This window comes from Camelina sativa, chromosome 16 (assembly GCF_030686135.1).
Source record: "Camelina sativa cultivar CO46 ecotype springtype chromosome 16, ASM3068613v1".
Taxonomy (NCBI): Eukaryota; Viridiplantae; Streptophyta; class Magnoliopsida; order Brassicales; family Brassicaceae; genus Camelina; species Camelina sativa.
In genome coordinates this window covers 24,409,542-24,422,935 of record NC_141895.1, presented here as the reverse complement: position 1 = coordinate 24,422,935, position 13,394 = coordinate 24,409,542, and the positions used below count along the sequence as shown (strand labels likewise).

The window sequence follows — 13,394 nt, the reverse complement described above, 5'->3', positions numbered from 1 at the left end:
AGAAGATAACATAAGGTACGGGTTCAATTTCCAACTTTTATTTTTTGTCTCTTTTTTTCTTTTTTTTTTTTGCCTATTTTGTCTTTGTTGATTTATTGTCTGTCACAGGCAACTTGACTCTTTCTTCCACATTATTTACGTCATTGAATCATTATTTGTTAATCTTTGTGACCACTTAAAAAAACTGAAATTTATGTATATTTAATTATGCATTCGTCCATGCTTTGCTCGAAGACAACTATAAGAGAGTGAACCTGTGGAATATAAATCCAAAGATTCTTTCAACGAGAGAGAATAATCCATCGAATTTTAAATTAGAAGTTTGGGTTAAAATTAAAATTTTATTATGTTATATTTTTTTTAATAAAGCCTAACTCAATTTCGAAAGCTAGATGATTAATTCATACTATATATATTGTCCAAAGATTTTGTTTTCTTCTGATATGGGACTATAACACATTTCTCGCACGTTCAGGATTAGACATCTGAATCATGAAATTTGTGAGACTGGACATCCATAGGTGATAACCTACTTTCTAGAAGTTTATACCTAGATTTTTATACTATATTATTAGCTCAAAAGAATTCCCTTACATTATATATATTGCCTAAAAAATTGTTTTTTCGGATGTGGGACTCTAATAATATTATAAAAATTACAATATTGTGTTTATATACTACCTATCTTTTATTTATTTTGATTTTGTCTTATAATAGGACAAAAGCTACTGCTACTGTTATCTTTCTCCTTAAAATTATATCCAATTCACTTGATAAACAGTTCCCCTAAAATAAAATTAAAAAGTGTTCTTCAATTACGGTATTTTAAAGTACTATGCCGAATTGCTGAAATTAATAATTTAGAGACAGTGGATATGGCTTATTCTAATTTAAATCTGGGGGACAAGTGGACAACTCAGCCGTGACGGAGACTAAACAATAGATATTAAAAGATCTTAATCATTGGCTTAATGTGTATCATTATTAGGTTTTTTCTATTCGAAATTCACAGCTAAGCTAAACTAACTAAAAATAAAATCGCCAGTTGGAATATTGGTTTAGTTAAGCTCCGCCTCTGATTATAATTATATAAGATAAATTTGATGATAAAAAAAGAAGAAGAGAAATACAGCAATAGTTTAGGCTTTGGAATTGGACTTTGAAGTATATCTAATGGAAATTTGGAACTGGGATTCGTATTTATTATATCATATGTATAAGAAAACGGTATGTTTTAGTTTTGAAATTATTAACCACATTTGAGGTCCTTCACTCACTTAAGGACAAGGAATTAATTGAAAAAAAATTAATAATATTAAATTATTAATATAAGTTTTTAAAAATTATGCCCTAATGCAGCAGATCAAAAATTATTAGGGCTAATGTTAATTAGCACAACACTTGGTCTGGGTCCTAATTGTTTCCGCAATTAATAATACTCTTTTGGGTTCCCAAATTTTTGAACTCTAAGGCCCATTATTGTACAGTAAATTTCTATATTCGAATATGAACAACTCGTTTCATAGCTGCTCTGTATAGCATTTATTGGGCCCATAAGATTTTAATCAAGGCCTGTTAATTAAAATTTAAGGCTTTGTATTGTAGTAAGTCAGTCGTAAGATGTGTCTTATTATTATACTTGGTTTTGATACAAATCCCAATATAAGAAATACAACAATTTATGAAAATAAACTATAGAAAAGATGGAACGAGTACTTTTTTGTGTGTGGTTACACTCAACTTGCAGTGATATTTAAATGAAACTTTTTAAATATTCGTTAGTCCATTAACCCTTTTTACTTTAAATTGTTAGTTGGAACCTAAGAACAAAAATAGAGTACTAGTATAACAATAACCAGTAGTATCATTGATCCGATCTAAGCAACTAACCCTATAACTCTAGCTTCTATATTTTTATCCTTAATTTGTAGTCCAATACACTACACAATGAGATTATAAAAATAAGTGCATAAGTACCTCTACGGCTCTACCAAATGTTTAATATGTTATCTACGTTTTTAAAACCTGAAAGCTAGCGGGTTAATTATTGGGACGAAACTAAATCTGCTCCCCAGTGTAAGATCACTAAATCACATGGTCTGAAATCTTAATCATCCAATCAAAAGATTAATCTTTATCCTTTTTATTAGTAAGGGACTTCAAAAAAATAATGTATATAGTACACAAAATTTTCTCGAGGCCTAAAAAGCCTACAACATGGGAGAAGCAAATTACTAGAGCAGATTGGAGGAGGAGACCATTAGGGTGACACGTGTGTGCTTAAAACCCTGTATTATTGCTTCACTAATCGTAATTAACTTAATGTTGAGAATCTGATTAAAATGGTCCCCGTTACCTTTTTAAGATGCGTGTTGGCTTTAATTGGTCCTTTGTAGCTTTCACATGATGGGGGTTAACAGATTAAACTGTAGTTAAGGAATTTTGAAATAACAAATTATTATACTCCCTCCGTTTCAAAATATAAGATGTTTTAGAATAGTTTTTTGTTTTATAATATATGATGCTTTCAAGTTTCTATGCAACTTTTAGATTAATTTAGTATTTTATATTATGCAGTATTTTTTATGATTGGTTGAACTTGTTAAAACTAAAGATCTCTTTGTGTGCTTTAGTTAAAACATTCTTTATATTGAAACGGAGGGAGTATAATGCTTGGTGTTACGTAAGGGATACAGTAAACAGTAGTCGACCTAGCCTGTTTCGTCAGTTGTCACTGCTCGAAGAAGAATGATTTTAGCCATTCAGGAATCCTTCAATAGTCACTAACAAACAACAAGAAAAAAAACTTATATAAACTAACATGTGTACGCAACCAAAACAATTCCAAAAAAAAAAAAAGTCTTCTAAATATTTAATATTTTACTATAATTTAAGATATAATTTGGTCTCAACTTTTCTTAGGGAATATATTTTTAAGACATGAAGATCCCAATTGATCTTTTAAAAAATGAAATATCATATACTAAGTAGTTAATTTGGGACACAGATCCAAAGAATAACTCAATAACACATGAACCCCATTGTTCATGTGAATAGTTTAGTGAGCCATTGATAGCTGTCACATAGAAAACAGACTATTATGTTTCCTCTCTTTTTTTTTTCTTTAATTTCTTCTGTATTTCCTTAATTATATATGTCCATCTTTTCTTTTTGTTGTCACCATCCAAAACATCTATTCATGAATATATCGAGTCTTTAGCACAAATTTATGATTTTATTTCTTACTAGACGAGGACCCGCTCGATATGTGGGTTTAAAATTTTATAAATAAAATTAAAATTTATTGAAATTTGTTGTATGTTATATATAAATTTTATTTTGTTATAATATACTGATTTGTATCCACTTACAAATATTATATGTATGTTACTATTAAAAGTATATATTTTTACACCTAAATGTACTCTTGTATATTACAAAAATATTTGTTATCACCATCTAGATATTGTCTATATAAACACATTAAACCAAGTATATTACTTTCACTTCTGCATAGTTTTTTAATTACTAAAATAGTTGGCTCAAAAAACATTTTGAATAATAAATATATTACATAATATATTAATTAGGCATGACCAAAATCAATCCGTAACCGTATTTCGGACCGTAACTGGACCGTATCCGAACCGTAACCAGACCGTAACCGTATAAAATGGTTAAAACCGTAACCGTTAACCGTAAATATGTGGTTATATTATATTAACTATAACTGTAACCGTATCAAAACCGTTAGTTAACCGCATAGTTAAACCGTAATTTGTTAACCATAACCATTTTAAAAATGTAATAAAATATACTAATAATTATTTATTTGATAAGAATTATATGATATATAGAAATATGAGTATACTAAAAAAAACATATTAATTATAAATAAATAATATCAATTATATTATATCATCAAATAATATTAACCGTATCATATTATCAAATAACCGTAACCATATATAACTGTAACCGCTTCAACCGGAACCATCTTTAACTGTAACCGTTTAACCATTTATTAAATGGTTATGGTTAAGGTTAAACAAAAATTTTAACCGTAACCGGTGGTTGATAAACCGTAACCGTGATAACTGTAACCGTGGTCATGCCTAATATTAATCAATGATGTATCATCATAATAATGTATGACCACCATGGAGAAAACATCGGCTCCGCCTTCATCCCTTATGGAGAGAACCTTGCGTCCAACCTCCTCAATCATGGAGAGAAGTTTGGCTCCGCCTAACCTTGCGTCCAATCTCCTCCACCTTCCTCCTTTGCGGAGATAACTTTGTGTCCAACCTTCTCTACTATAGGGAAAACCTCAGCTTTGCCCTCCTCCTATGTGGAGAAAATATGTTCACGTCTTTTTGCTATCTCAAAATGACTTGTTCCGACAACCAATGAAAGTAAAAACAATTTTCTAACGTCACAAAAAAATCTTTTGATAGTAACTAATGTTAAATTTCCCAATGTATTCGTGATAGTAACTATGCCAAAGTGAAAGTAAAATAGTTGGCTTAATGTGTTTATAGATAACATAATATACTAATCAATGATATATCATCACAATAATGTATGACCGCGATGGAAAAAACCTCGGCTCCGCCCTCATTCGTTATGGAGAGAACATTGCGTCCAACTTCCTCCATCATGGAGAAAACCTTGGCTCCGCCTTCTTCCCTTGGAGAGATAACCTTGTGTCCAACCTCCTCCACCTTCCTATGTTGGGTAGATAACCTTGTGTCCAACCTTCTCCACCATAGAGAGAACCTCGGTTCTGACCTCATCCTATGTGGAGAGAAAATGTTCACGTCTTTTTGCTATTTCAAAATAGCTTGCTCCGACGACCAATAAACATCAAAACCTTTTTCAATCGTCACAAAATCTTTTGATAGTAACTAATGCTAAATTTCTCAATGTATTTGTGGAAGTGTCTTTGACACACCATGATGTAGCCTCTGTCTATGTAACGCTTCAACCACCACATTGTTTAGTGAGCCCATGCCTACTCTCAGTTCATGGGCCCACCTTCCCAAGTGGACCCTACATCTATTCTCGGCTTGTGGACCAACCCATATTTGATGGCCGGTTTGTTACGTCTGGGAGTCTTTATAAACTTGGTTACCGACTTTAAAAATCAACAAATGATATTTTCTTGTGTTTTGTCCTCCCTCGCACAATTTCGACAATCACTTCCAGAAAGGTCACCCATCATGAAGTTCTCTCAGGACCCTTAACTTAAAAAATAAGTGCATTTTCGTGACGTATGTGGCTAGATCAATTCTTTTAAATATTTTCGCAAACCAGGGTGTCAGAATCTTTGAGCTCCTTTGGATCTATCAACAACGATTTAGTTTTTCCAATCTATCTATCTATGTTTGTCGTACGCTTGTGTTTGATTAGCCTATTTTATCAATTCATTAGGTTGATGAGCTTCTATTCGTTATCTCCCTTTGGTATTGAATGAATAATGGTAACAATTATGTTTACAAAAAAAAAAAAAAAAGTTTATGACCAACCAATCAAGGTTGAGAAATTGAAAGAAAATTAATTTGACATAATTAAAGAAACAATAAAAAATTATAAGCATGATAATATATGAATCCCAAATCATTCAAAGATTAAAATATAAATTAAAACAATCTAAAAATACTACAATAAAATTTAAAATACCGTATTAGAAAAATAAGACTCATATATTAATCTTTTTTTTCGTCAACTAGTTTAAACTATTCCCAACCGAAAAAGGAGAAAAGTAGTAGAAAATTTTGGTTTAAGAAAATAAGAAAAATTTACCTTTCCATTAAAATATATTCCCAATTAAACAGAGTTGGAAGCAATGTTTTTAAATAAATTATTTAAATATGAGGTTAACTTTGATTATCTAGAAGTGAGTACAAAATTTAGAATTAATAATTAAAAGTATATTTTCTTTAATATTTTTCTATTTTTTTATAATTAATCACTTAAAATTAAAAATAAGTAAATAATATTATAAATTCGAATTTTATGAAATATATATATAATCTCCTTATAATTATTTTTAAAAATTTTGTTTTTTTTCTAAATTCTAAAATTTTTATAATTATCTTTTTACTTTATTAATATTTTTTAAAACAAAATATTTTCTTTTTGTTGTAATCAAATTCTTCCTATTAAATATTGACACATGTCAAAATCTCATATTAATAACTTAACACATGTCAAAATCTCGTTAATTGCTAACTTTCAAAACTCAACTTTATATAATAAGATTCCTATTGATAATACAAGGTATCTTATTTTCGCTCTAGCGAGCGTCCCATCAATATCGGGATGAATAGATCTTTCACACAAAAGGTTCATAAAACCACGTCATCAAATGATTATTTTGGCTGAAACCAAAAAAGTTATTTGAAATACGATATTTCTAATATTTTGTCTTCCCTTACTACAAAATGTATTCTTTTTTTATTATTATTCTAACTAGGTGAAACTAGCTGAAACTAATTAATACTTGGGAGATTTTGATATATGTGGATATGGTCTTATTTATTTGGTCAATGCCTAACAACATAAATTGAGAATCATAGTAAAAAATGAATAAGTAGAAGCAGGAAGCTACCATAAAATTAATTAAGTAGCAAATAGAGTTGATCCCAATAATTGGAGGAAATCGTACTTAGTTTATTTTTTTCAATCCAAGTCGGGCCACCAATGATGGGGTTTTCTTCTTTATATAATATCTCAATAAGTAATTAATATGGTAAATGTAAGTGAAGATACACACACACTTAACGGCTTTAGTTTCTTTACACGTATCGAGTCATGTCTTCTCGTGGAATGGAAGCATGTTGGTTGTCCCACTTGAAGTCCAAATATATCTAACATATTCAAAAGAAAGGATTAGTGACAATAGTATAATATATAGAAGCCTTTTATATGCTTATTTTTCATTAACTCGAACCACTTTAAGTGGATTCCAACTCCTCATTCAACCTAAGTAGTGTTACTTTATAGCGGCTTTCCTTTTCACCACCTACCATTCGAAATATAGCTCACTATCCCACATATATACACACATATCATTACTATAATATATATAGTCCTTTTGTTTAAATAATGAAAAGTTCATTTAAAAGAGAAAATAAAAGAGACCTCGCTTTAACCAGATTCCTCCTTCCCCCTTTTCGTTTCTGTTTAACATACATATATATACAGTTGTTAAAATCTACTATAAACACTTTCCTAATAATAATCGAATCATTATGCACCTAAATTCACATATTAGCGCACCAAATTATCTAACAGTGTCAGTTTATGATAAAACCAAGAAAAAATTGTATGCTATCTTCATATATTTTTGATGTATTTATTTGATGGTACAATAACTTATGGCAACATGAAAATCATAATATCTGGCTGCCGCTTATAAAGGGATAAGTCGAAAAACCATTAACAAAGGGAAAGAAAGATAAGCCAATTCAGAAGTATGTGTCAGTGTTAACGCATGCACATGTACAAATCGATCGAATACCCATTGACAAAAAGATAAAAAAGGATAGACCATTCAGAAGTATTTTCAGTAATCGCATGAACTTGACTCTTATTATTTCCCACTTGTCGAACTCCCTTACATGGTTTTAGTACGATCACTATACATGTCAGATCTATCAGCTATGTCCATTTGGTTATCTTTATTAATAATGTATTTCTTTATTATAGATCACTTGATAGTTATGTTGGTTATCATGCACAATATATAACTTAATTAGTGTTGTTTAAAAGTTTGTGACTTTAGCTATATCTCAAATATCTGGAGACTATTTATTTAACAAAAGTTGCTCTTAAACAAAATAAATCTCAGTATATTGCATGTTCTTGATCTGCATGCAACTTGTAATTAATGTTTTCATCTCCCTGGTTGCCATAATAATTAATAATTGATACTTAACGAAAATTATAAAGAGAAATATTTTATTAATTACAAATTGTCAAGATCACGCAAGTAACATGTAATTGTTATGCAGTTTTCATCTAAAAGTTTTGGATAAAGCCTGCTGACCCATCATACTATCATAATCTATCATAAATCTATCTTTAGATATTATTTACGGTATAATCCTTTTTATATATAACTAAATTAAGACCCGTGCTAGAGCGGAGGTTGAAATTCATTTTATTTAATTATAATTTTTATATAAAATATAATTTATGGAATTATTTTTTTAAAAAAATTTGGATAAAATATTATGCAATAAAATCATATGCTAAATATTATGACTTGAAAAAACATTTATTTTGTAAGTTTTATATTGCTAATGATTCTAGATAAATACCGTGCTATAACATTGGTTAAATTTTATTTTATACAAAATTTTGTATATTTTCTATTTTAAAATAAAATTTTAATATGTTGTATTAGTTTATGTACATGAAGTTATTTAAACAATGTATGTTCTAGATTATGACTTGAACGTCATTATAAGACATAATATTGTAAATTTAGAGTGTTTATAGTTTCTAACTTTTCTACCAAATTTCAATATTTTAAAAATATTTCAAATTATAATATTTAAAGTTTATTACATTATATAAAATTATAAAATTCAACAAAAAAGTATGAAATTGAATTTAAATATTTAAATTTTGACCCGTTACTCAGTAAAATTTTTTAATTCAGTAGATATTATTTTTAAAGAATAATATTACTAAAACTTGAATATTTTATAGATTGAATTATTTAAATTTGATTTTAAAAATTCAACTTATGTTATATCCGGAAATAAAACTATTTTTTAATTATAATAAATAATATGATAATTTAATTGTTTCATAAAATAGAATCATATATAAAAATGAGAGGTGAAGTGTAATGATAATTAACAAATTAATATTTTAAGTTAGATATCAAAAGATTTTATTTGATGAATAATTTAATAAAAAAAATTAATATGGTAATTTAGATAATATCAAATGATTCTTTTGAATATTCTCTTTAAGATTTTTTGAAACAACTTGCTGAGTAATAAAATCTATTGAAAAGAAATTAAGATTGCAACCACTATTTAATTTATAACTAATTATTTTATCAGTTAATCTATAACCTATTTGTAACCAACTTATTAAAATTATATAGTATATAAAACAATGTTGTGTACTCTCGTTTTATTATATAGGGATATGTATAATGTATTAATGAATATCGAAATTATTGGAAAGAAAATAGGAATGTATAAGTTGAAACTCTTTAACAAAAAATAATATATGTATTAACGAAACCCCACACAAATTGGATATAACTAAAGTCGACCAAGCTAATATTGATCACTTTGTTGGGAAATCATAGCTTCGTCAATTTTTCTTCTCAGTGGCAGTGCCAATAGTCCAAATTAAAACCTATAGCCTATTAATAAACTTTAAGTTTCTATATATGGATAAAGTTCTTATTGATGTGTCCACCCTAAGGTATCCTTTTTTCTTCCAATAATTCGAGCTTTTTTAGGGAGTTGTTCAATCCACTTTTCTCTTTAAAAAATTCGTAATTTTTACAAATGTAGTATATATTTTATGTAGGGGGAGAAATGTAATCGTAGGTTATCCTCATAGATGGTGTGTGATGAAGAAGAAGAAAAAAAGAGTTCCAAGATATAATTTGGGATTTGAATTTCTTGGGGTTTGCGGAAGTGTTTCATTCAGACTGTCCATAATCGTATTATTTCAGTTTGCTTTTTGAGTATTTAAATAAGCAGACAATGAGAGCTTTTCCTTCACTGCAAAACAGTACTTTCACTAATATTTAATACCTTTTCTAACTCTGTTAAATTACTATACTATAAAACTTACAATATATATATATATATATACACATATGATCTCATGTGATCAGTGACCCATACTTTAGTTTATTATTTTTACAAGGAGTTTCCTGGGAAAAAAAAATCCAATGACATTTGGCCTGATTATTTAATTTAATGGGTGATTTTGCTGGATAGTCATGAAGTATATATAATACGCAGAGTCTAACCATCTGTAATCACTGACATTAATGTTTACTCTTTCTTAATATCATTAATTTCTGTTTAAAGGGTATTATATCATAATAATACAAGCATATTCCTTATTTTGTTCGTTTCACAAGTGCACGTAAACTAAGATATTTGTGAAGATTATGATTTTACAGTAACAGTACTAACGCCTTCAGTGTTGGAAAAAAAAGTGCAGTTAAATTATTATTTTTCTTAAAACCGAATCATCTTTAACGTTCAAAGATGGTGAATTGCTATGCTGAGCAACAAGAAAGTAAAAAAAAAAAGAAGAAGGTTAAATTAGAATGAGTAAATATTGATAATTTTTTTTTCACTTCTAAATCGTTACACGAAATTTACAATTTTCGGTTCGATGTAGATCTAAAAAAAAAAAAAGAGTTCAGACCGAAAACACCCTCCAGGCATCAACTAAATGATGAAAAGGGTGTTTATTATAACTATTAATAATCTACTCAAAATTTGGAAATAAACTCAGGTGTTATTTATGTTGTATGCGTTTCACTCTTCTCCAACTGTCTTCTTCTTCCACTCAACCAAACGCTTCAGGAACTCTTTAACCTGAGAAGGGTCTTTAAGAGAATAAGATGCATTGGTGTCCTTTGGAATTTTTGAGACAAGAATCCCAAAACCTTGTTCCCTTTCACGTAAAACCTATCAAAATTATATATTATGGTTAATTTAGTACGTACGCTATAATAAAAAGTAGATTTGTTTTAACATATACTCCTTTGATGGTGCGAAAGCGTGTATTAATTATTTGTGACTATACCTTAAACGCATCTTCGTCGGTACGGTCATCCCCGATGTACACCGGCACAACATCTTTGGAATTTTCATATCCTATTTTAATTAGATAAAATAAATAAGAGTTCACAGATCTAAAAAATAGTACTACAGTATTTGCCAAATAATAAGTATATTTATGAGGGGTGCTCTCACCTAATGATTTTAGTAAAAAATTGAGTGCCTGGCCCTTGTCCCATTTGATCGTTGGGCGGATTTCAAGCACCTGATTTAATATACAAAAAAAGAAGAAGAGATTAATTAAAAAGATTATCGATATTGAAAGAGGTTAGCCTTCTAATGACTAGTAAAAAAAGAGGAGATGAAAGATTAATTTTACCTTTCTACCTTGGTTTAGTTTCAGCTCTGGATAATCAGTAAGAACTGACTTTACTACTTCGGCTAGCGTATCCCATCTCTGTTACAACAAACATGTAAATAAATAATTTGTTCTCCATGCACAAATTAAAATAAAACCGGTGTTTTGCTAATTTGTGTTTATTGCTGAAAAGTGAGACACCGAATAAGACTACATGACGATAGTCTACATGCACTACACAGGTGTTTAACGATAGTGTTTTATTTGAAAATTAGGTGCTACATTACCAAAACATACTTGAATAAGTCTTAAGTACTTCGGGCTAAAAACAAGAAATAGTTTGGACCATTTATCTTTTTCATATAAGAGAACTTTTTTTTTTTTCATCATAATATTTGTTCTTTACCTTCTCATCAACACGTCTAAAATGTACGGACAGGCAAAACTTATTGTTCTCCACCATAGCCCCAGGGATCCATTTTGTCTTTTCCTCTAAAATCTTAACCACCTGAAATTATTTATATCCTCACAGAGTTAAATAAATTTTACTGTTTTTAACCATCGTACGTAATTCGATTTTGTTAAATTAAAAAAAAAAAGAAAAAAAAAGTTCTCAAAATGTACCTTTTCGATCATTGGTAAAAACTCACGTGCAGGTTGAAACAGCACTCTTTCGTTACTCTATGAGCATTTCAACAAAACAAAACAAACAAACAAAAAAATTATTTAGAATCAGATAATTAATTAAATTATTTATCTTATATGTCGAATTTTGTGCATCTGTTTTCACACCTGGCCGTAATTATTTTCTTTGGTCGGACCTTCAATGTCCATGCCGTGGCTTCCGGCATAGTAAATCTCGTTTACTTTGACAAACCTACGAACCTGAAAAAAAAAAAACACATTTCAATTAAATGATTTTTAATGTATAAAAATAGTAAATATTTGGTAAAATGTAATGTACCTTATCAATGGATCGTCCGGTGACAATAGCAGTAGGGAAATTTAAAGCGACGTCTTTTACAACACCTCGCATCTGTAAGAAAAAAGAATACATTTATTAATCCAAAAACAATATAATTAATAATCTATCAAAAAAAAGAAAAAAAACTTTGTGAGCCATGGAAGAGAGAATAAAAACCTCATGGGTAATGAAAGCTTTGTCGGGATCTTCAACTATGAGAGAAAGAGTTCCGTCGTAATCAAGAAACATAACAATCTGTTTCCCTTTAGCAGCATTCATAATCTCATCAAACATACTTAAAGCCGAAGGAAATCGAACCTAAACCAAAACAAGATGAGTAATTAATATTCAGATTCCAGAATCCGGCATAATGAGTAATTAATATTCAGATTTTAACGTACGATCCAAGACGTTTTGTCGTCGTTATCTGAAACAGAGTCAAGGGAAGAGGATCTGAGACGTGTAGGGGAAGAATCACGCATGGAATCGACCCAAGATGTAGTAATCTTTGGAGCAACAACTAAGTTACTGTTGTTGTTGTTGTTGTCAGCTGCTTCAAGAAGTTTCAAGAACTTTCGACGAGGGAAGGTAAAGTAAGTTGGGAATGAATTAGAGAACAGAGGAGAGTTCGAGACAGAGACAGTGATGGTTTGCAAACCCAAGATGGGTTTTCTGTCGGAAACGATGACATTCTGGTTAGTCATATTCTTCTTGTTGAGACAGAGAAGACAGAGAAAGAGGGAGAGAGATAGATAGATGTAGAGAGAGAGAGAGAGAGAGAGAGAGAGAGAGAGAGAGAGGGTGAGGAGGAGGAAATGGTGAAGGAGGAGAAGAGGAATTTATAAGGACAAGTGTGAGAAGAAGGTAGAGAGAAGACAAAAGAAATAAGAAATAAAAGAACTCCATCTACCATTGGTGGCTCCCTCTGTATCTTTTTGGCCACATTATGCCCCTCTCTCTCTCTCTTTCTCTATTTTTTCACTCTCCCTTTGGATCCTTGAAAAATAGTTATTTAGGTTTTTTTAAGCATGCTCTTTTATCGTGAGTCTTATATTTAATAATTTAGCAATGTGAATGAAAAAAATATACAGATATGGTGTATATGGAAATTTAAGATATTGGAAAACAAATTGATTTATTATTAATAAATAATTATCATAAGCAATTTTTTTGTTTTTATGTTATTCGGTGTCCATAGGTTAAAACTATTTTTATGATTTTTGTTTTTTTTTTGGGAGGTAGACTATGTGTTAATTGAGCTCGAGTCTTGGCAAAAAAAAAACCAAGTAAT

General features: G+C 29.5%; 1 protein-coding gene across 2 annotated transcripts; it reads right to left on the bottom strand.

Moving 5' to 3' along the window:
- Positions 1-10,311: 10,311 nt before the first annotated feature.
- On the bottom strand, positions 10,312-13,094 carry LOC104751703 (trehalose-phosphate phosphatase B-like). Of its 2 annotated transcripts, XM_087492313.1 has the most exons (11): positions 12,867-13,046; positions 12,505-12,832; positions 12,281-12,421; positions 12,104-12,175; positions 11,932-12,024; positions 11,764-11,820; positions 11,546-11,647; positions 11,161-11,238; positions 10,977-11,046; positions 10,807-10,877; positions 10,312-10,688 (listed from the first exon to the last, which is right to left on the bottom strand). In XM_087492313.1, exons 1-11 carry the CDS (start codon positions 13,007-13,009, stop codon positions 10,536-10,538), a joined length of 1,308 nt encoding a protein of 435 aa, XP_087348439.1. In that variant the 5' UTR covers positions 13,010-13,046; the 3' UTR covers positions 10,312-10,535. The 2 variants fall into 2 exon arrangements, with proteins under 2 accessions (XP_087348439.1, XP_010472010.1); XM_010473708.3 differs by having other exon boundaries at positions 12,505-13,094.
- Positions 13,095-13,394: the final 300 nt, after the last annotated feature.